This window comes from Solanum pennellii, chromosome 9 (assembly GCF_001406875.1).
Source record: "Solanum pennellii chromosome 9, SPENNV200".
NCBI lineage: Eukaryota > Viridiplantae > Streptophyta > Magnoliopsida > Solanales > Solanaceae > Solanum > Solanum pennellii.
This window is the reverse complement of record NC_028645.1, coordinates 28,803,300-28,828,644: the sequence shown is the minus strand read 5'-3', so window position 1 is coordinate 28,828,644 and position 25,345 is coordinate 28,803,300. Positions and strand designations below refer to the sequence as shown.

Here is a 25,345-nt window from a genome sequence, read left to right as displayed (position 1 = left end):
GAATAATACCTTATAACATCTTTCATATAAAACCATAGGAAATACTAAGTCCCAACATACGCCAATCTTAGACTCAAGAATACTTGGGACATGGACCATACAATTGAAATATAGAAACTTACTCTATTACAATAATTGTTTAATGAAAGAAATCTATAGATAGTTATGTCCTCGAATCAAGTGAGGACATACCCCAACTTTGCTTGAAAGAGTCCTAGTTTCCAAGCCTTGCTTCAAGATGCCTCTCACATGCTAGCCACACTTTTAGATATAGACAAAATGTATGGAATTAGTACAATGCATGTACTAAGTATGGCATAATGCATAAAATTATGAGAAATGGACGTTTGTATCAAAATATGCTCTTTTGCCGTAAAGCCTTCATATCATAATATAGAAAAGCACATGTCACACCAACTTCACATATAAGTCACATATCACAAGATAACATCAAGAACACATCAAAACATATAAACATGTAGACCCTCCTACCAAAGGTGATTCTAAGGTTCACTTGAATGAGTTATGAAGTGACCACCCATACAATCCCTTCACACACACCAAGAGATCCTTTAGACTACCTAAAATAATATTATTCCCATTTAATTAATCAAACTCCCTACCTAGAATTACTCAAAGATTGACCTAAGTAAGACAAGAATAGAACGCCCATACACCCTCTCCAAGCCTACCTAAGCAATCCTCAAAGCTACTCTAGATACTTGCCTTTTCATTAACATACCTTCACTTAAGTCATTATGTTAATTAGATCATTTAAGATATATTCAATTTTTAAGGACATTCACATAATGGTCTTGGAGAAGACCTAGGGACTCACATATTAACATCTTCAAAGACTAATCGTGCAATGTCTAGATAGCATCTCATTCCACTACCTAAACTTCATAGAACTCATACAACAGTAGCATGTATCCCACATTATGAGAATAGGAAATAACCAACATAGACCATGGTAGCTAAGCATGGAATCCCGAGTCAACCCTACTCATATAAAGGGTGTTCTACTTGCCAATGGTAGAACTAGGACACAACCCATGTAGGCACATGGTTAAGGAATATGAAGAGTTTCTTTATACTCTAGCCTCATCCTCAACTAGATCAACTCCACAAACATACCACTCGGTTCTAGCCTTTATTCTCATAGAGTAATTCAATAAAGGAGTAAATGAAGAGATTCCTTATCTAGTTCATAACCAAATCATAACACACTTTACCAAAGAAGTCCCCTAGGGTTGCCTTTCAACGGTTAAGAAGATAGCTCAATGACTTTCCAAAGGATGATTTCAAGTCGTTCCAGGCAATAAACCTTAATTCCACAATTCACACGAGAAGGATACGATTACGTCTTTCAACTTCAAGGATATCATAACCTTCTTTCTAAAAGGTTCCACATAAATGACCTTCTTTGCTATATTCAAGATCATATTCCATTCATACATATACATTCATGACAAAGGGTGTTCTAACCTACTAAGTCAAGGATTCATATTCATGTTTTTCATGTATCAAGTAAGGGACATAGGTCTACCTAAACAAGACACACTTCATTACCATCTTATCAAACGCACAATATCATGCATATAACACATAGGGTCAACTACATATACTTGCAAGTCACCCTACAAAACACTATAAATTATCACCTTGACTCATCATAAGATTCATACAGTCAAGTAAGAGGATTCACACCTCAACATCAAACATATACATACAACGCAACAATCTAGCCTAACATGATCAGATAACATCCTTTAAAAGAACTCGTGTTTTGACTTCACATATACTCATAAGCCATCAAGACCTTCACAATACTCACTATTCAAGTTATAACATGATAATATCATAATACATTAAGTAATGCCAACGAGGATGTCACGACTGGAACCTATATCCCAGACGAGATCGGCGTCGTTGACCTCTCAGAGGTCGCAGACATGCCTACATACGTCATTCTTACTTCATCTAGCTTAATTTTAGCAGAAAAATTGAAAATTTTGTTTTCTTAATTCATGCTAAACATTTTATACTCAACATCATTGCGTTCACAAATCAACCATCTAATATAGATATAATCAAATGAAAGAAACAATTCATAATTGCCTTAAATGTATTTTTGCCAAAATGGCACCAATACAAAGTATGAAATGAAAGTGGAAAGAAACAATAGTGGAACATGCTCCACTAGCTAAAGCCTACATCTAAGCTAGATAATAACGGTAGACATCCTTGAAAGCATGAGGGCCTACCAAGTCCGGATGAAAGCTCCACGTCTGGATAGCTGCAACGTCAACCTGTAAGCTCTAGCGTCCACCTGTGCCTGCACCTAAAAATATAGAGTTGTATGGAATTAGTACACACTTGTACTAAGTATGGGTATATGCAAGCACACACAAAGGACATGCATGAGTAAGAATAGCTCTTTCCTAACAACATGATTATGGAAATTCAAGTCAGTGGACTTGCCGAATTGGGATTAGGAAAGTTAGTGAAATTTCCAAATTTGGATTAGGAAATTTATGCCATGAGTGTAACATGCATCATCAAACTTATCATTTTGCAAACAGCACATAACATATTTCACATATTATATCACGTAGTATATAGCACATAAAATCTTTTATAACATTCATTCATATGCCATGAGATGTTGGAATCATGGACTTGACATTAAGACTTTCCAAAATGATAGCTCAACATATGGGACCTTAACTAGGGAGTCTTCATTCGCAAACACAGAGTCTGCTTCATTCATTCATACGTACTTCATCTCATTCATTCATAAGCTAGTGTAAGCACCAGCTATACCTGGGATGTAGTTTAAGACTCTCATCGGGTTTGCTGTGCAATGACCAAGAATAACCTAGTATCATTACTTGATTCTAGCTCACCTCTTGATTATCCTATCCTAACACATTTGGTATCATTCATTTTATTGTGTACATCATTTGAGGCTAGCCTCATTCATTCATTAGGAACTTTAAATTTAATCGACATAGATCATGTGAGCATCATGAAATCCAGTGTCTGCCCTACAACGAAAAGAGGTGGAATAACCGGCCAAAGTGACCCAAAACATGCTAGCGTATATATGGGATTGAACCCTACTAAATCCCTATATTGGCAGTATAGGTTCAAAGACTAGGAGATATAAGGAAACCCATACCCGGCATGCCGGACAGTCTCATCTCATGAGAGTTACGTGAACATCTGCCCTTCCCGAAAGAAGGCATCACGGCTCATAGCTAGTCTATCGGTGCTCAGTATAAAGTTCCATTTCATTTAACTCATATGTCATGGAACCTGGCTTCTAGTATGAGGACATCATAGCTCAATAGATGATTTCTCATCTCATCATTAGTATTAAGTGTGTTAATCTCAATACTTTCATTAGAGTGTTCATAGAGATTGTTCTCTTCATTAATCTTACTCTCTCATTGGTGAATATGTTTTGGTAACATTTACTTAGGCTCATTTGAGATTGCTCCCATCTTTTACATTAGCCTCATATCATGTTGTCACCATATTCATTAATATTAGCACATTTTCTCCTCATAATTACTCACCCCCTTTTTTTACGTGAATATTCATTTCATCATATGCCAATGCATTTGGCCATTTAGTGTGTTTCACACTCTTACTTAACCCTTTTAGGGTTTCATCATTTCATTGTTCATTTCGTCATATGGCAACGCACTTGGCCATTTAGTGTATCTTCTATCCGTACTTAACCCTTCTAGGGTTTCATCATTTCATTACATACATCTTAGGTTCACTTATTTTTTAATCGTATGCTAGACTTATGGGTCTATACATACAAGCCATGAGGCTTCATTCATAGTTTGTTAAGTGACTCATGGCTTCCTCAGATTATGTAGTACAAGACTTATGTATCTTGTATGTATGCCAAGATTTCGATTTTGATCTAAGTAGGTGACATTATTCTTGAACATTTAATTCACGTATAATTTATGCATCAATACGGAAATTTGTGGCAAGGGAACCCAAGTTCGAATCCCTTGGACAACACTTACATTTTTCCTTGATTTTATTTTTAGTCCTCATGACATTGGGACCCTAGATCGAACCTTAACATCAACATTTCTTTTTAGTACCTTTTTTCTAGAACTTCTCTCCTTTGGCCGAGGGGTTGTAGGTTCGAACCCCCACAGCCCCCTTTTTATTTTCTATCTATTTTCCTTGTCCATTTTGGCTTAACCAGGAGGTTGTGGGATCAAACCCCCACAGCCTTTCTTTATTTTTTTCTTTATTTCGCATGGGACTTAGAGTTTGTGGGTTCGAACCCCCACAGCCTCCTTATTTTTATTTTCATTTAAAAGTTAACTACTTAAGCGTTGGCAGTGAGGTTGTGGGATCGAGCCCCCACAGCCTCACTTTATTTTCTTTTTAATTTCTCTCATTGTCTCCTCCTTCAGCCAAGAGTTTGTGGGTTCGAATCCCACTCCTCCCATTATTTTAATTAATTTAAAATTTCCCTCTTACTCTCTTGTTTGGCCGAGAGGTTGTGGGTTCGAATCCCACACCTCTCTTTTTTTTTAGCTTTCATGTAGTGAGGTCTTGGGTTCAATCCCCACTGACCTCACATGTTTTAAATATATTTTTAAACCTCTCAACCTCAAGTATTCCGGCCGAAAATTCCATCACCAGGTGCTAGAAATTTTATTAACTTTTCTAGCCTTCATTTAACAACATTCATACGTTCGTTTTGAGGTACTTTCACAATTCGTTTATCACATTCTTAGGTGTAGAATCATTGTTGTTTTAGCTTAGATTTTTCCACTTAATATCATCCACCTTACACTTCATTTACATCACAATTTACACACCTTATGCACAATAATTCCTATCATCAAACAAGCCATTTTAAGAGTTCAAATGGAAAACAACAACAAACATTTTACACATTGCACCACATCATTTTCGGTTGACATCATTGAACATGCTTACTATATCCAAACATAAAATCATAAGGAACATCATATTTAACACTTAGCTACCAGCAACCATACCAACAACATGATTTCTAAACTAATTTATATTGAAATCGGAAGGAGACTAGGGACAAGGAGTTCAACAATAAAGGGGACAGTCCTATTTTCACATGTTGAATTTTGTAAAAAGAAATTTCTCTTGGAGAAAGGATTTTAAGAGAGAAAACCCATACCTGTTCTTGGTGTTGTTAAACACTAAAAGTTGATGCCCAGAATCACAACCAACCCAACGTCCAACATAGAAACTCCCACCTTACCCGTCGAGAAGATGATGCAAAATTTTCGTTTCTTAAGTTAGCTTGCTTGCTTGTATATTTTTTTTGTAAGTTCTTTGAGTGTAGAGAACTTTTGATTGTTTTATAATGTTTTTATATTCTGTTTTTGCATCCAAGAAAAACAATTTGGACGAGAGAGACAGAGATATTTAGGCGTGACCGAGAGAGTTTGTGTGAGATAGTGCCTCTTAAAACTAGGATAGTTGGCAAGACTTAGTCAATTTAAAAAAAAAACATTAAATAATTAATAAATAAATAATAATTAATAATAAAATCTGATTTTCCTTTTTAAATCAGCCATTAATTATTAATTTATTAAATTAATTCACCAATAACAAAAAAAACATTAAATCATTGCTCCCACTTAGGTTCGAACCCGGGTGGAGCAAGACTTCATTTCATAGGCTCAATTTCAGCCCTCTCTCCCCAAATTGCCCCTCCACTTTATTAATTAAATAATTAATTACATATTTAGGGTAATTACAATACTACCCTTAGCTAGGAAAAAGACCATTTTACCCCTAGACCCTTCAAACCTATGATTTCTTTTTTTAAGTCCGGTAAAGACTCCTTTGAGTAAATCTTCGTATTCGAGAGCCCCACATGGTTGGACCCAACCTTTCCCATATCAAATAACTTCCCAAGTTAGTTGGCTTGGGTGTACCAAGGGTTCCGAGTCCTGGTTCTACGCGCATCAATCTGTGTGAACCCTGGTCTAATCATAGGCATTCTTGACACATTAAGTATTTCTTATCTTATCCATTTTTAGGGTTGTTACAGAGGCCACATTGTTTCACAATTTATAAAGTAATGCCGATGAGGCTTTATAATTCACAAGTATAACACATAAGCACCGCCACCATAAGTGGACCATACCAATCATCATCATAATTGAAGACTTATACAATACAATATAGAGAGAGTTACGTTAGAATACCACTAATCCAATATCACAATTTTATCCATAGCCAAATCAATCAACACCATACTCAAAAGCCCTTACTAATAGCTATGATCATCAATTCAATAAAATAATCATAATATAGAATGAATCCAAAGTAATTCAATATAAATTCATCAATTTAGGACAGTTTACACATGATTCTAACATAATTCTTCCATAATTCAATATCTCAAATCAAACTACATAAGAATTCAATAGTATAGAACATGATCAATTCACCCATAATATAGTTAAAACTAGGATTGCATGGTTTGCATGGGTTTATGGATATTTTAGGTTAAAATAATCTAACTAACATTAATTGAATCATAATACAATGATTCAAAATGTTTTATGCAAGATCTCATGGCTAGATCACAACTTAGAAGTTCATCTTTGAAAAAGTCTTGGAACACTATTTTGAAGATTGGTCCTTGAATAAAAGAGATTCAAGGATGATTCAGAAGAATTGATGGAGAAGTCAACCTTCAAGCTCCAATCTCTCTTTCAAGTTTCAATGATGCTCTATAGAGTTCTTTAGGGGTCTTGGGGTTCTGATTTTGAATAATGACTTGAATAAGGGTTTTACGATTATAAAGATATTTAAAATACTTAAAATAACCTTAATAGACTGTCCAACTAATTTTAGGAAGGCTAGGTGAAAACCCCAAAGTGCCCTTGGACTGGCCGAAAAACCTGCAGGAAATTGCAGGTGTCAGACGACGATTGCCACTGACGCCCCCTAGACCCACCAATGGACCTTCCTTTTGATCCTTGGTTTGGATCAGATTCTGGCTAAATGGGATCAAATTCTCCCAAGCCTAAGTGTAAACCTACGCCACTACCTACGGGGCGTCGATTGCCTTCCGTATGTAAGAGTAATCTAGATAGTCTTGTCCTACACAATGGGTCCTTGGTTGGTCCTTGGGGAGATTTTCCCGGACATTTCCAATCCAAGTATATTCGTACATTCACATCAATTTTAGCCAAAAAACAAACACGTAAAACTTGAAGAAACACACTAAGGCACACAAGCACGTTTCAAGGCAAATCTTTCAAACGTCATGGACGTCTTAGACTATTGACATCCAAACTTTACCAAACTTTAAAAAAAGCCTTCTAACATCATTATAACCTATTTTAGGACTTCAAAAAATCAATACACAAGTGTTAGGCTCTAGTTTCACCTAAGTCATTTTAGAGGTGTTACGCTTAGTGTAATACTTTCCTTTGGATAGGGTTATGGAGTTCTATTCTTGGCATTGCACAAGTATTGCTTTGTTTGATTATATGTTGGGCCAATAGCATGTTGGGTTGACTTATAATGTTTCTTATATGTGCATGCTGAGTTATTTGATATTAAGTATGGTTTTGACTGAATTGTTCCTTTTCTAATGCATTGATGATTTTATGCAGAGGAAGCATACTTAGTACATGTGATTTTTACTAACCCATATTTCTTCCCTTTTCCCCAACATTGTAGGTTCCGGCCATTGAAGATCTTCTAAGCCACTTTGCAAGAAGACTTGGACTTCTCCTCCAAGTTGATGGTGAGTCCTACCGTTCGAGGATGGTGTCGTTTATTCTACCTTAGTAGTGTTGCTATTGTCTAAGGATATTCATTTCTTTCCTATTCTTGAAGACATTGTTGTAATCCATATATGGCAATAAAAGGTCTATGCCCAAAAGTTGTACTTCGTTTTAGATGGTTTAATGTGAGAATATCTTACTAGACTAAATCCTTACATATTGGTTATGTTGACTTAACGAGAAGCCTATGTATCTCTTTATATGCAAGGAGTCTAAGTAAACTCCATATATAATATGTGAGAGGTCTATGTATACTTCAATATGTAAAAATTTTTAATTTTCCCACATTTTTGACCTATGATATGTTATAACGAATGCTAAGGTCTAGTCTAAGTCCTCTAAAAGGATGAAGATGTCGGTTACGTCTAGGGGGTGCTCCCCGGTCGTGACAAGTAGTTTGATCACATACTTGCATATTTGACCCTAGACATTTTTCCAATCTCTACTTTATATCAACCCAATGGAATAGTGGTTGGTCATAATTTAAAATCACTTGCAACGTTGTAACATATTATAAATAATGAATTAAGTCATCTATGGACCCTTAAAATTGTCTGCATAATTCACTTAGGCACCTTAACTAAGACTTGTGCCTATTGAACACCTCTAGTGTCTCAAATTTGAACCACTTAAACACTTTTTTGTTGATGTGGCACAAAAATTGTAAATTCACACTTGGGGGAGCCTGTGAAATCAAATATTTTTATATTTTCCCTTTTCCTTTTCGGTTTCTTCTTTTTTCCTCTTGTTTTTTGAAAAATACTTCAACAATCTTTTTTCTCTTTCCTCTCATTCAATACCACACCACCTGTTGCGCCTGCAAGTATATTTATACAACAATTTACCATCAATTTTTTTTCACAAAATTTTCATCATCTTCTTTTATCTTTTTATCATTGTTTTATTAATTTTGCAAATATATATTTACTTTCATCATCTATTTTGCCCAAAAAAAAATGAAGGTCACCATTAACATTTCTTTGCCGGAAAAATGGTAATCACCATCTACATCTACTTTATTGAGAAAAATGAAGATCATTATTCAAATATTTTCTCTCTCCTTCTTGACATACGCAACATACACCGCCCCGACCCATACCCCTTCTTCCCTCAAATCAAAGCAGAAATTTAAAAAAATCAAATTTGAAATCAAAATAAACAAACAAAGAACAAATATTTTGAAAAAAAACTACCAAATTAAATGGGGATAAGAAAGAAAGGTGGTCATAATCACTGTTAGGGATTTTACCCTAAACCTTTAAAATTTTCAATTTTTCTAAATGAAAAATTAACAATGGCAGACAATAGTCACTATTTTTTTTAATCAACGGCCCATTGGGTCAAATTTTATATCAAAATCAGCAATACATTTTGTGGGCTAATTCTAAGCACTTCTTCACAAAACAAAAGTATTCTAATCAACAAATTAGGAAAGTGAAAAACCACGCTAACAAGTGACCTAGGAATTAGGAACAAAGGATCCTGAAGAGTGTCGATAGCTGCCTCAACCTTGCACGCTAGCATCGCTTTCTTTTGTTGGCAAGGGGGAAAAGGTGAATCCTCCTGGCGCCTGTCTATTGGAATCAACTCGTGCATTTAGTACCTCCACCCCGCTCACCAACTTCAATTCTTCTTTAACTGATATGCTTCCTAAAACCATTTTGAGTTGTCGTTGGCATGATTTTGTGATTCAGACGGCTCTTACTTGACTTGTAGTTATGGGAACTAATTCTTAGTTTGTATCGTCTTGCATCTACTTTGCGTTAGTTTAATCAACTAGTCCTTGCTCAAATATAAGTTCAAGTGGGTTGAATCCAACAAAGGATTAATACCACTACTCATCTCAAATTGGGGAAAAGGTACTTGATTTCACTCTCTATTGTATGATTTATGCTAGATACCATCTTTAGTAGTGTCTCTATAAAATAGTAACAAATATTCCACTTTATCATAGTGAAAATTAACAAATCAACTAGTAACATTACCTTAACTACTTAATCCTTGTTTTATGTCACATGATACACCTCAAAGCTCTCACCAGGTGCATGACACATTGACCAATCGAAGTTACTAAGACTATAGAGGATATGTATAATGTTCGACAAATTTGTGTTAAGATACACCACATGTACTATATGTAAAACCAGCAACCTAGCAGTCTGATGCATCCATTTGTCTGATTCTCACGTTTGGCATATTCTGCTTATCCATATTGATAATGTTCTTTGTTGTGTTTGGAACCTCCTAGTATGTTGTAAATTCATAGTTACCTGTAAAAACAAAAACAAGGTTAGCAAATTGATCAGCAAGTGTATTACGATCCCTCAAGGAGTGTTGCACTCTTATTGCTAGAAATCGTTCACCCTCTTAATAGAATTAATTTCCAAGGGCACACTCCATGGTGTATCTCATACACCATTTAACATATGTACCATTGACAATGAATCAAATTCTATTATAATGTGATTATAATCCTTCTCTCGATAGTATTGCAAAGCCCCTCTACTAGCCACGACCTCAGCAGTCAAACTTGTAGCATCGGGTAGCCTCATTCCTTTTGCACAAACCAGATCACCATTATTGTCTCTAATACAAAATTTTGCAACACTAGTCCTTGGATTGCCCTTTGATGCTCCATTAGTATTAACCTTCCACTAACACTCATATGGAGGGTACCAACTTAGACACTTGGTTTTTAAACAAGGTCTGAAGCCATCCAATACTGCCACCATCAGAGGCCATGTACTAGGTACATCCTTGTAACTAAATCTACACATCATATGCTTTTACACCATCTTAGCAACGTCCCAAGATAACCTTGCTGACATAAGAATCATAATATTATATTAGGAATTTCTTGAAACACTACTTTCTATCAAATATTGCCAATAGTCTCCCACCACAACTTCATAGTTTGTTTAATCTAAATTAAGGGGTCAATGCTCCCAGCTCCAAATGTGTAGTGCCTCCCGACTCTCTTGGCAGCCTCTCCCTTTATAAATAAATGCTTCAGAGTTTCTTTTCTAGGCATACTGCAACATGAACAATAATTGAGAGATATTGGGATTCTAGTTAGCCATTATATTAGATACCTTGACTCTATTAGACCATACTTTCCGCCCAAAATATGAAACCTTGAAAGGAATATCCGACACCCAAATATACTTAATTACTTCATTTACTTCCTTAAAAGATCTTAAACACTCTTTACATTAAACTATCTAGAGTGTGACCCATGTATAATCTTACTTGGTTGATTACAACTTCTAGTGGATGACAAGTCTGCTCATCACTATGTTGAAGGTATAATGGACCTAACCTGGTCCAGTTGTTATACCAAATTGAAGAAGAAACCCTTAGGCTCCCACCATAAAGATTGTTCAATACATTCCCTTGTTCTCCGACATGTGCTTCTACACTTGAGTACCCCCTCTCCATTGGACAAGTGTAGGAATTTGCTTATTGTAATATTTATTCCACATAAATTTTGACCATAGAGACTTTTGACTCCTGATACTCCACCAGAGTTTTGCATACACAATTTTTTAGACATCAAACATAAACCTAAACTCTAAACCACCTTCTTGTTTGGATAACATACTTTCTCCCAAGAAGCCCAATGTTTACTCCTTCCTATTACTTTATTACTCCAAAATAATGTAGCAAAAATCCTATGGAATTCCTTTAACACACAATTAGGAGGAAAAATTGCAAAAAGAATATGAGCGGGAACACTTCTGTAATACACTAGTAATCAATACCTTTTTACCTCCATATGATAGCACATTTTCTTTTCGTGTTTACAATTTTGACTTCACTCTCTGGAGAAGTTCATCATAGTGTTGTTTTCTTTTCCTCAAGTGAGTGATAAGGCAACCTAGGTATTTAAAATGGAATTGACCCTTTTTATACATGTACAATCTTCTATTGCAACCTTCTGATGTAGATAAGCAAAACTGTTATCCTTATTCACCTTTTGGCCAAATTGAGTCTCATAATCTTGCAACAATGATACAATTTTGTTCAAGGAATAAGCATTAAGTGATGCAAATTTAATAGTGTCATCTGCATAAGAAAGATTATTTATATTAGTTTTTGCTCCATTGTGGTAAACCATAATCCACATATTGATCATCATCAAATAAAGAATTTAGAGATCTAATCAACACTTCAGATGACAATATGAAAAGAGCAGCTGATAGAGGGTCCCACTGTTTTACTTCTCTAGTAGAGTGAAAGATCCATTTGGTTGACCATTGATTAAAACTGAATACCAATTATTAGCAAGCAATCTTCAAATCATGTCAACATAATTCTCTAAAAAACCCATCTTCCTCCACATTTTCATTAGAAAGAACTGGAAAACTCTATCATAAGCCTTGGACATATCCAATTTAATAACCATATTAGAAGGTTTACCTCTTTTTCTGATATCAAAAACAATTTCTTGTGTCAGCAAGACATTTTCTATGATACTTCCCCATTTAACAAAACCAGACTGATTGTGTGAAATCAATTTAGGTAACAAAACTACCAACCTGTTATGCAGCACCCTGGAAATGATTTTGTTGATAAAATTGCTCAAGCTAATTGGTCTTCAGTCTGAAAAGGATTGAACAATCTCTTTCTTGGGCAATAATGCCAAGTTAGCATGAGTAATTGATTTAGGAAGAGTATTATCATTGAAAAAAACTATAATAGTCCTTAGAATATCATCACCTATAATTTTCCAAAATGTTTGGTAAAATTTACTAGTTAAATAATCTGGGCCACTTGCACTGTCCCCATTTAAATTGAAAACAATCTATTTGACCTCGTCAAGAGAAAGATGTTTGCATAGATCAACACTTTTTGTCTCATTGATAAGAGAAGAGATGATTCTCAGCAATGAGAAATCAGTGGCTTCCTAAAGGGAGAGGTTCGGGATGAGGGTGCAGGGGGTGGGGTGAGGGGTGCATAATTTATTTTTATTTTTTCTTTAGTTGAAAGTCTTTTCTTTTTAAATTTCGATTTACTTATATTCAAAATCAATTTTCTAATTATTCTAAATTAAAATGCCACGTGACTTTATTAGTTTGCTGGTTCACCACATCATGTGCATATGCATTAGACGCACTTTTTATTTTAACCAAGTGTCAAAAAAAAATGTTCAAAGAAACATTTATTTTTTAAGATTAGAGTATGCAATAGGAAACAAGGTTTGTTAAAGTGTCTAAGTGAAATATGTTGTTAAAGTGTCTAAGTGAAATATGCAGATAACATTAAAGGGTCGTGGATGACTTTAGTCATACATCATTAATCATCTCTGACAACTTTCAAGTAATCATTGATCATATCAAAATTTAAGAAGAAACAAGAAATAACCCTTGAATTATTGAACTTCAGCGCATGTAAATGAAATTTCCAAATAAACAAATAATGACTAGTTTAATAGTCAAAAGTGTAAATTAAAATAGGATAAGAGATGAAACTCATATTAATATTAAATAGAAGAAGAGCTTGAATGGTGACTTGAAACTATAGTTCTTTCTTAGTATGGTCTTCGATTTTAAGTAATCACGAATGGTAGGTAGTATAAGAATATGTAGTTGAACTCAATATAGGAACTGTCATGAATCTAACATAATTTTGAGGCTAGGACTAGACAATCCTAAACCTCTATGTTTAAAAAATGGAATGTCCAAATATTTTTTATTTTAAGAAACGAAAACATGTGCTTATGATCAAAGTGACTGATAGAAATTTCTCTTGATCCCGTGGACTGTGGTTCTATACATTTGTAGTTTTAGGATTAGAAAAGACGTATGTATGCACCTAGAGATAGCTGTACATGAACATATACACCACTAACTTGTCTCCTTTAACAAGAAAACATAAGGTTAACAAAGCAAAATTATTCCATCTTTTTCTAATATTTTACCAGCTTACTAGATATAGATAACTACTACTTCCAAAACCAGCTTAGCATCCAGAGTCTGGATATCTTTTTCTCCGCTTGTAACATATGTATTCAACAACACCTGTTTTTTCTAAAACCTTACTATCACTAACTTCAGCTTGGTACTGCAGACTAGTTTCATCTTGGCAGCCAAGAGGAGATAGTTGGTTCGCCTGTTCAAACACCACAAACAATAATACTTGGCATGAGAATCTAAGTAAGAAAATCTACTGAGACAATGTTCAGAAAAAACGAAGGTTACCACAGTACTGAAAGGAGCTGGAGCATCGGTATTATTATTGCTTTCAAATCCTCCAGGTGCACTGACAAATAGTACAACAGTTAAGTTTTATCAGCTGGGAAAGAAATTGCCAAGGTTTGGACACAAGAACACAATCAAGTTCTAAGTGCACATTTGGATCCTAAATGTGTTCACTGTTCCAAGGTCAATCAACACTGAACAGCCTAAAATATAACTAACTACAGGCAGACTCAACAACCCAACTTTCTTCTACAATAAAATAGATCAATAAGTAAGATGTTCATTTGATAAACTTTCTAATCCTCTACCCACTATCCCTGGCTCTTCAACGAATAGACATATTTAACACCAAAGACAATGGGGGAGTAAATCCAACTCTCTCATCTTGCATCTGAAAGTTTATGCACCATCCTATGGGTGGACCTGCTAGTATCTATGATTCACCACGTACTCATTGTGTCTCTGTTTTACCTATGGAGCAAACTCACTTGAGAACTCTTTTTAACCACTATATTTGCCAAGTCGAGTTTTTCTTCACCTATCTGAGTGAAATTCAAAATGAAGAAATCCCCAGACAAGCTAAGTTCACATCTTTGTTCCTTCTTTACACACTCTGGTAGTTGGGGGTGGGCTTAATCATATGCCATTCTAACAGGATCCGCTGCAAAGTTCTTGTGAGGTCTTTAGAAGAAGGCTTCAATATAGAGCTTCTAATTCTGCAAAATAACTTTTTATTTCCGACACTTATAACTCAGATGTACTCTCTCACCAAGAAGAAGAATCAAGAATATCAAGCCTTTCAAGTTGGCAATTGCTAAGATATTCTTGATCCACATCTAGTCCTAAAGAAAACCTTTTGTGAACCAGTAAAATAACAACAATTTTTACACCCTTTGTTGGGTGTACATCATCTCAATGAACAGATTGATAGACCGCTTTTCTCAAGCTGATACCTCATACACTTCTTAAGCAAGAATATTAAATGATACACACAAGAGACCTTATTCCTTAAGCAGAATGTTCAAAACCGTAATTTGACAACGAAAAATGAAGAGCCCGTGCGAAAGTTAACATGATGATAAAAGCTAAGTACACAGTTAGTGCCTCCTATTCATACTGTGGATTGGTTAGGGGCATTTTGGTGGTTTGTGCTAATCATATGACATCCTAAATAGGATCTTTTGACTGTTTTTGTTAGGTTTCTGGAAGCAGGTTTGAATTCCCTTGCTACGCGAGCTGGTAAATACACCCTTATGGGGAAAACATCATCTCAATAAGCATGTTGAAAGACCAATTGCCCTCAAGCAGCATAATTCATCAACATTTTGAGCAAAAACATTAAATGATGCATACCAGAGATCTGGTCATCCCTTAAGAGGAAAGCTTAAAAAAGGCAAGAGTAATTCAATTTGCTTTCTGCGTCATCTTCTCTTAAATTGTAATATGTGAAATCTCACCAATAGAACATTAGACATGACCAAATTCAACACTAAATAAATTTTCTTGCACTGAGCCTAATCAAAACTATTTGAGTAATGCTCCAAATCTGCAACACCAACAATTACGCCATACATGCTGGGTATGAATCCCTGACTGACCATGTTTCTTGAGTATTACAGTAAAACAAAGAAATAACACCAACGAAATAGAAATTGTTTCACTGAGATAACTCCTACTTAAATGCGTAAAACATAGTTTTTTCAACAATTTGAAACTAAAGCCTAAAGGCATCCTCACATACAGACGAATTGTGGTTTATTCTCAATTAATAGAAATTTGAATCTTTCACATCCCATACAGTGATTTCAAGCCCAATAAAACATGCCCCTGCTCTCACCTTATATTGCAGAAGAGGATTAGCTGACACTTTAATATGTGATTAGAATGATCAGCCTCCTAAAGACATAGAGATTCGGAGCACTTCCCAGTTGAGATGGGGCTGCACCAGAGATCTGTTCTAGCCCTTCCCTATTCACCTTGGTGATGGATTAGCTGACACGGTCTAATCAAGAGGAGGTTCCATGGAGTACGTTATTTGCGGACGACATTGCATTGATTGATGAAGACACGGGACAGAGTTAATGCTAGTTTTGAGGTTGGAGACAAACTCTGGACTCCAAAGAGTTCAGGTTGAGCGGGACCACCACGGAAAATTAGGAGTTCAAATTCAGTGTTGCGTCAGGTGAAGCAAATGGGAAGTAAGGCTTGCCACACAGACTATTCCCAAGAGAGTGTTTTAAATATCTTGGATCCATGATCCAGGGAAGTGGGGACATCGACGATGATCGCATGGCACAGCTTGGATGAGATGGAGGCTTGCCTCATAAAAATGTATCACCTAAACTTAAAGAAAGTTCTACAGAGCGGTTGTTAGATCATCCTTGTAGTATAGGGTGGAGTGATGGCCAGTCAAAAACTCACATGTTCAGAAGATGCGTCTTTCGTAGATGAGGATGTTGAGATGGATGTCCGGGCATACTAGGAGCGACAAGATTAAGAATGAGATTACTCGAGAGAAGGTGGGATAGGCCCCTGTGCAGACAAGATGAGAAAAGAGAGTCAGAGATGGGCATGTGAACACTCAAGAGGAGATGCACTAACAATCCAGAGAGGAGCTGCGAGAGGCTGGTTGTAGGGGGTATGAGGAGGGGTAGAGATAGGCCCAAAAAATATTGGGAAGAGGTGATTAGACAGAATATGACCCAACTTCACTGAGGAGATGACCCTAGATAAGAAAGAAGATGGAAATCGTGTATTAGGATAGAAGGTTAATAGAGGTAGAGTGTTGTCTTGCCTTTGTTATATAACGTCAGATATTGTGTGTTGTATTTCAATTATCACACTATTTGTTGTGGTATTGTTCCTTTCTTGTAGGAACTACACTGCTTTTCGTTTTTATTGTTATGCTTTCTTTCATTGTTTTCTTCTACTGTTACTGGAATTGGATGTACTTGAGCCGATGGTCTTTCGGAAACAGACTCTTTAAATGAGTCTACATATGCAGTGGTAAGGTCTGCGTACCCCTACCCTCTCCAGATCCCACTTAGTGGGATTGCAACTTGTATGTTGTTGTAGTCTCCTAAAATCATAATTATCAGGCTTGAATAAGTTATCAAAGTTGTATTACAATTTTCATGTCATGTTCTGCATGAATTGAATGTAATCTCTTTGATTACCTTGTTCAGTCCTTAAAAAACAGAAATCAAAGGGGAAACATACTCTGCAGATCCTTGGTCCACAATTGCACTCTCCTCAATTTGCTCAGCTTGGAAGACCTCAGAAAGCGCACTGTTTCCATCCAACTCAACATTCTCCTTGCTGTTTATGTGGTCAAATTGAGTTTGATAAGCTTCTGGATGAAAATGAAGTTTTAGTCCATCCATATCAAATCTCCATCTCTTTCCAGAGTAAATGAAGAGTATTACATACCTGTTGATTCACTTGATACCTCTGGAGGGATACTCTGGAGAAGTTTCTGACACATTGTTGTACCCTGGAAATCAAGGAAAGTGTAATTCAAGAAGTTTAACCTCTGAGATTCTTTCACCAGTGAGAAACCAAATGAAGTGGTCCATGTGTTTAGCACAGTTGGTACAGCAGGCAAAACTAGCCTCTCAACTCCTAATTCCATGAGTTTCTGGAATGAAGAACAAAATAGCTTTAGTGGAAAGAAAAAGCAGATCAGATGAAAAGCATATTCAATCTATGTCAAAGCATATTCATCATAATCCGCAATTCCCCACCTATGTAGGTTTAATTTTTTGTTTTGGTATCACGAGAAAGAAGGAAAACCATATAAATAGCCACAGTTATCAGGATCATTGCAATTATCACTGTCATACATGTGCCTCATATCATTATTTATTCTAACTAGAATTGAAGTCCTTTTGTTTCAATAGGTAATCAGAACTTGACATCAATGTAGCATAACTGAGCATTGAAGCCAAAAATAAAGAGCCCTAAGAGTGCTGCTTAATCTAGAGAACCAAAATAACGATGTCGAAAGGTTTTTCTCCTATAATAATGCATGTTTATACTTCTGATAAGGAGAACAAGCTGATGTACCATCAGTCAAATGCATAGCCTCAAAAATGTTAATATATTATAACCATGGAAGGAAAGAAGCACATGACTAAGAAATAAAAACTCAAAGATATCCCCTACAAGTTATAGCTTTCATGAACAGAACATCCCTGCTTATTAAAGTAATTATTGGGAATCTATTAAAACATACTATTTACATCCTCAGCAACAACTTTCCTTCCTCTCCCTGAAGAAGGTAAATGAAAGAAAGTAGATTTGCATACCTTTTCAAGCTCATTCATTAAGATGCGACACATTCCAAGTCGGCGGTACTGAAATCTTGTTGCTACAAGAGGAACCTCGGCTACCTTTTCTCCATAAACCCTATGGGCATGAAAATTGTTAGCTTACTATCTATAAAAGTCAATCACATTGTTCAACTAATTTTAAAGAGAATTTACTGAAATAAAAAGTAGAGAAAACTTCCACTTGAATGAATAATACTAATGTATAATGGTTGGATACCTTACAGTTGCTACTGAAATAACTTCATCATTTCTTTCCAGAAGCACAGTATAGAAACCCTGAAAATTTAAGCGATTCAGCTCTGACCTGCGATTTCAAATTACAACTTTTTGTCAGAGCATAAACAATTAAAACATATGTCTGTACTCAAGTTGAGATATACCATGTCATCTATAGATAATTTCTATACAGAGTACCATGTTATCTATAGTTACAAATAATAAACTCAACTTCTATTTATGGCAAGTCTAAAATCAAGGGTGATTAAGTTCATGAATGGTGAAAGGTCTACTCTAACCTTTGATGAAAGAGTGTGTCAACAATGAAAGTGTCATATGAAATGCATACTTTTGTTTTGCATAAATTATGTGGTTGAACAAGAATATTTGCATATAATTCAACAATGGTAGCTCAAGAATTTCTAAACCTGGATATTACCATCTATTAAAGATAACATCTTCTATAAGATCTCTCCTTGTGTAAGGTTCTTTGACAGGCTCGAAGCATTCATGCATCACATCCAGAGCGACACTAAGTTTACTATAAGTCTCCAAGATGAATTCATCATTAGCAGCATCTGAATCAAAATCATCAGGTTTCACGTATTTCAATAAAGTCCAAGTGAGGTTATCAATTCCCACCACAACTGGCTTTGCCAAAAGTTGGCGGATACCCAAACATATCTGCAATAGATATTTCAGTTGACTTAGACAAAATGTTTCTTAATAGTGAAGCTCAATAGACAAAGAGGATACTGGTGCAGGTCAACATGATGATTTTCCCGCATTTCACATTTCCCTAGGATCAATAACATGAGAATAATCAGTAAGAATGTTTTCTAAGATCCGACTGGTGAACTTCATTCTACACTGGAATAACTTCTCAATGAGACAATTGACAAGATATGGTAGCTTTGTCTCTACTCATGATGCCAATGTTTTCTATTCCTGAGTTAGGCATGAAATCAAATACCTGCTCACATCTCTTATTGCAAAACCAACTTCCTACAGGATGATAATCCAGCTTTTGAAAACCCTTATTTCTCATGCACCGAGCATGATCTGTACAAAAAAGATCAGCATGAGTAATGCCACACATTCACAGAATTCTGTATGCCTAAGATAAGCTGTTGTAGGAACATAAAAAATTATCAAAGGAGCTACTTACACTTGTTATCACACTGACAACAGATAAGTAGACTGCTGTCAGTAAAGTGGTCTTTGTTTTTATCAAATCTGCTCTGGCCACATGTTTCACAACAGCATGATGGGCAAAACCACTCTCCATCTGGGATCTCCTATTTAAGTAATAACCTTAAGTTGGTATCAAACCAGGTGTAGAACCAATATGCAAAATGCTCTCTCTCTCTCACTGTCTAACCAATAAATTGACAATACCTTAACGACAATATGGATCTTTAAGAGGAGAAAGAGACAGAAGTACTATATATATATATAGATAGATAGATAGAGAGAGAGAGAGAGAGAGAGAGAGACCTTCAATCCAAGGCAACCAGTATGAAAGGAAGACGGGCATTCATCACACAAAAGTAATTCACCACCATAATGGCACACGGAACACACATAGTCATTTGTGCCCCAATGGCTGCGCTTCTTCAACAAAGGTGTTCTCTTCCTCGTGTGTCTTAAACTAGTCTTTTCTTTCATCTGCAGTTGACAATCAAGAAGGGATCGTCCATCTTCCAAATATATATTTGCTGAAGGTCTGTGATAACTACTTCCAGCATGCACCTCAAAACTGCTAATTCCATGAACTTTTTGGCAGCACTTGCATTTGATCCCTGCACGAGTGATCCGCCCTTCTGCCATTGGACGACCATCTCTTTTCGCACGATACTGCACTTTCGCACGCGGCAGAACCACATTATTGTCAATCAACCAAGATAAAACTGTTCGAGGTGTATGATGCAAGGAAGAACAAAGTGTCCCCTGCCGAGCTTTTTTACTGGATCGCAACAGACCAACTGAAGACTCAGATTCTGTACCATCTGTTACTGTTCTTGAAGATCTAGATTCATTTCCTTTTTTCAACATGCCACCTGCATGATTAGTCTTCTTTCTTGTTTTACTGATTTCACAAACTTTGACTTTATTAAGTTGAGCAGGTTCTTTAGCAAGTGGCAGGACAGAAAATGTCGCCGCTGATAACTTCTCACTTGAGGTTCTCTGAGGTGCCAAATTCCCCTGATATTCTAGAACAGTTGACCGGGAAAATAATTCAGGCATCTGTTCCTCAGCTTTCCACTGCTGCATACACCATCTGCATGCCCCTAGAAGAGTGTTGAATGTTTTCCCATGAGGAGAATGGTACCGCAACTCTCTCTTGTCCCTTCCCCGATAATAATAAAATATCCATCCTATTGCAGCTAGGTGCTTCTTAGCTTTCATGATCGTAAACTTCTTTTCCCCACTGTTCAACTTCTTATAGGCAGGATTGGCTGGTGATCCCAGTGAACAATATTCAATTACAGCTTCACGGCTGATTTCAGGATCAATGATTGGTTCTTGAGAAGTATATGGCAGCTCAGACACCTGACTGCGTGTCTTTGTTTTTGCCGGGCAAGTAGACAAGTTGAGGTCATCAGATGAACCATCATATGATGTTTTTTGGTCTTCTGCCCAAGTTTCTGACTTTTCCAACATCTTACAAACTTGACGAAGTGATTGGAATATTTTTCCATCAGGAGCAATGTACCGTGTCCTAGTGATGCTGCGATCCTTTGGTTGCTCAATTTTCCATCCTAAGTGAAACAAATGTTTCTTAAGTTTTTGCAAGGATTCTGGGGACCTGTGGTTCAACATATTATTATCATTGTACTCAACTCGCTTCCTCTTTCTAGAATGTCTTTTATTGGAGGACTCAAAGTTCAGTCTCTCACTCTTAGTAATTGACGAAGTACCAGAAATTTCATTTTTAGGGGGGTGTAAAACTGGCAAAGCATTAGGTGATACAGCTTGTTGTTCTTCTTGGCTTGGTAGAACTGAGCGAAATAAAGCACCAGCACTCAATGGAACATTGTCTGAGATTGGTCCAAAACCCTCCGAAACAAGTTGTTTATCTATACATGATACCTCCCGATCCATACACATCATCTCCCCACTAATTGATTTGCATATGGCTTCAATAAAAGGTAAAATGGCTGAGTTATGAAAATATGTTTCAGTGGGTTGTGAAAATTCTAGCAATGGGCCTCCCTCTAGAAAGCCTGGTGAAGTGTTGGACTCACAAAAAATATGCTTGACGGTTAAGATAGCGTTTTCATGCACAACTTGGTTAATCAAGTTCCTCCAGATATCAGCCGAAGTAGATGTCCATTCCTTGAGGTATTTGTAGGCATTCTTCTCCCGGATTTGATACCAAATTTGTTTGAGTGAGACGAAAAGGGGATGGAGATTCTCAATCTCGTGAATAATTTGAAGAAACATCCAGGTACCACGAGGATTCCATTGTTGTGAAACCTGATCCCAATCTTGAGTTATACGTAGATTGTGGAGTTGAGCATTGATTTCATCACCCATATCTGGAAAGAAAATTCTTCTGTTTAGGGCACCATTTTGATGGTCAAATATAACTCCTTCCCACCAAGCATCTTGATAAAACAAATCAACACATTGTCCATAAGATAGAAGGGATGTGTGAAATTGAAGTGGAGGTGGGAAAGGCCTAATTGGAGAAAGGTTAACCGATTCAATCAAGTTGATAGAAGCTTCTTCTTCCTTGTCATCAGAGAGAAGGTGATGGTATTGAACTTGTGGAACAAAATCATTAAAACCAATGATAGTAGCTAAGTGCCATGAACCCAGGAATCCACTTTCACTACTCTTCACCTGAATAAATAAATAAATAAATAAATAGCAATGCCATTCACAAAAACGAAGCACATGCAAATGCAATTCAGCATAAACAAACAAACCTTACCTCAACGTTCTGATGAAGTTGTAGTCTGGAAGCCATTGACACAGTCATATCAAAACTTCACTACCCTAAATTATCCAAATTCAACATCAAACAAACATTCACAACAACAAGGTTGAGATTCATTATTTTATTCACTACAATACAAAACAAAGAGAAACACCTCATGAATCTCGGCATTCAGATGGCATTTCTCTTCTCACCCTTTACCAAGCCGCTTTTCTCCTTTTTAGTACTACTTTTCTTCTCTAATTTTAGGGTCTTCTAACTTACTTTTTATTTATTTATATTATTACTACTCTTTTACTTCTACATAATTCATTTTTTTCTAACATACTTATTATTATGAACAAAATATACACAAACATAAATGTGTAAATTAGATATATATTATTCTCTATAGTAATATTCTCAAGATATAGCATTAGAGTTTGTATTTCAATATATAACATTTAATATCTCAAGCTATAGCATATTATTATAAACTATAATGTTAATTTGAAATAATTAAAAAAATTGTTTTAAAAAAAATTGAATAAAAGAAACGGACAAAAATATAAATGGAAAATGACATCCTTTATTACTTAAATTAAATACAATTATTAATTGGTGTTAATTGATTAACACGTTTTAAGAAAATTTAAAAAATATTCAGATTAGTTAGTTGCCTTAAATCTCTCAAATTAGTTTAAATGAGAATAAATTTTAATTTAATTCCTTAAAAAGCTCTAACAAATTGACATCAATGTACAAGTTGTTTTTTTTTTTCTTTCCAATTTTCACTATTCTTTCAGATTTGCAGCAGATATCAGTTCACTTTTTTTTTAGTAATTGAAGAAATTTTGACGTTGGAAAAAAATTGATTTGCTATGATGGAGAACATTGTGTCGATATTAATTAAACATGGTGAAAGGTGGAATTCATCAGGTTGGTTTTAATTATGATTTGTTGGTTTTGATTATGATTTGTTCGATTTTTAACATGGAGAACATTGTGTTGATTTTTTTTTGGTTATTTTAAGATCTGATATAGATTATAGCTTTTTTTTTGGATGAAACAGTGTTTTGGTATATTTATACCGTATCTGAAAAACAGCTTGTAAATGTATATTTGTTTGAGTTTTAATAAAATTGAAGATTCGCGTAATACTTGATTTATGAACAAAATATAAAAAATGAATTTGATGGTACAGTGTATTTAGTTACTAGTCAAAAAATAAGTATTATAATTATGTGGATCGTTGAAGTATGAAAGTTGTATTAATCGTGTATGAACCTTATATGAAACTTGTATTAATTATGTATGAAGTTTCTTTTTTTGTTGAAATTAGAATATATGTTTCTGTTTGGCATATGAAGGTAAATGTTGATATAATTCTGTATGAATTTTGTAGGAAAACTGTATTTTCTTGTTTAGTTATTTTTTTTTTGTTTAGTTAACTTTTTTGTGATGATGAAAGTTATATTTATTTTTTTGTTTAGTAATTTTTTTGTTATTTGTGGATATGTGTAATATTAACGGAATTGTCGGTGAAAAAATAGTATAAAATTGGTCGAAATATGAAATGCTAGTTTGTTTGTCTGTTTCTGATTTGTAATGCAATGTTTGTATTTTTTTTGACATTTATAGTATGAAATGTGTATTATTTTGGTATTAAATATTTTTTTTAATGGCATATTTATTTGGAACTGTTTTTAATGAGCATTAATTTTTCATGTTAGGTGATACCATCGACGGTTGATATGTATGTTGTTGTTGAAGGACCAAAGAAGTACATAGGAAATTTAAATACAAGGTGTGTAGTTGCGGGAGATTTCACCAGTATGAAATACCATGTGATCATGTAATTGCAGTTCTTAGATACAAGAAACTGCATGAAACATATTTTTATTCTGCCTTTTTAGCCTGAAGAATTTCAGAGGTGCATATGTCATCCCTGTTGAACCTATCCCCTGCGAGAGTACGTGGGATATACCCAGTTATATATCAAAGCCTAAATTGATGGCACCCTGTCCAAGTAGATCAGTTAGAAAATCGCATGTTGAACGCTGGAAGAAGTTTGTTGATGTTAAATTCAAAAGGTCAAAGGTTACTTGTAGTAGATGTCGTCAATTTGGACATAACAGGAAGACATGTTCAAATTATCCTGTTAAAAAATTAATTTTATGATTTTTACTTTTTGTTACACAACATGTTTTGTTTTATGAAATGAATTTGGTATAATTAATATTTGAGTAGTTCTGATTACTTAGTATTATCCAACTATAAATAATATTGAAACACATTTTTTGTCCGTTTTCAAATTTTATTCCTATACTAATCTATAGTTAAACAAGAATCGTACATAGTTCATACAAAAAGTATATATATGGAACAACTTTTTAAACATATAATTGTACAATAAAACTCTTGTTAAAATAGTTCATACATAGATCATACATAGTTCGTATAAAGTTCATACATATGGATCAAAAAATATATGATATTTTGTTATACTAAAACGATAATAAATCAAAAATGTGATATCATGTTCTTACTAGTAGTAATCAGACTTCATACATATTTTATCCAGACAGTAATCAGACTTCATACTGTAACGATCTGTTTAGTCGTTTTAAGCAGCAGATTTTATTTCTGGAAAAACTGTCTGAGTCGACGGAACCCACGACGGACCGTCATGGGCACGACGGGCCGTCGAGGGGGTCTCGTTCCAAAACACTTAGAATTCTGAAATTTGGGTACTGAAATCGACTCTCTGAACTTCATGACGACATGGCAGGACGGACCGTCGTGGGCACGACGGACCGTCACAGACCCTTTAGT

At 35.4% G+C, this 25,345-nt stretch overlaps 1 protein-coding gene across 7 annotated transcripts; it reads right to left on the bottom strand.

Annotated features, from left to right (window-relative positions):
• Positions 1 to 13,558: 13,558 nt before the first annotated feature.
• Positions 13,559 to 22,780, bottom strand: LOC107031410. Of its 7 annotated transcripts, XM_015232763.2 has the most exons (12): positions 22,686 to 22,780; positions 22,526 to 22,590; positions 20,083 to 22,434; positions 19,754 to 19,883; positions 19,559 to 19,647; positions 19,025 to 19,269; positions 18,587 to 18,673; positions 18,346 to 18,445; positions 17,468 to 17,675; positions 17,258 to 17,390; positions 14,039 to 14,099; positions 13,559 to 13,949 (listed from the first exon to the last, which is right to left on the bottom strand). In XM_015232763.2, the coding sequence occupies exons 2-12, from the start codon at positions 22,571 to 22,573 to the stop codon at positions 13,800 to 13,802; spliced, it is 3,603 nt and encodes a 1,200-aa protein (XP_015088249.1). In that variant the 5' UTR covers positions 22,574 to 22,590; positions 22,686 to 22,780; the 3' UTR covers positions 13,559 to 13,799. The 7 variants fall into 7 exon arrangements, with proteins under 7 accessions (XP_015088249.1, XP_015088248.1, XP_015088250.1 ...); XM_015232762.2 differs by having other exon boundaries at positions 22,526 to 22,770; XM_015232764.2 differs by having other exon boundaries at positions 17,258 to 17,387; positions 22,526 to 22,770.
• Positions 22,781 to 25,345: the final 2,565 nt, after the last annotated feature.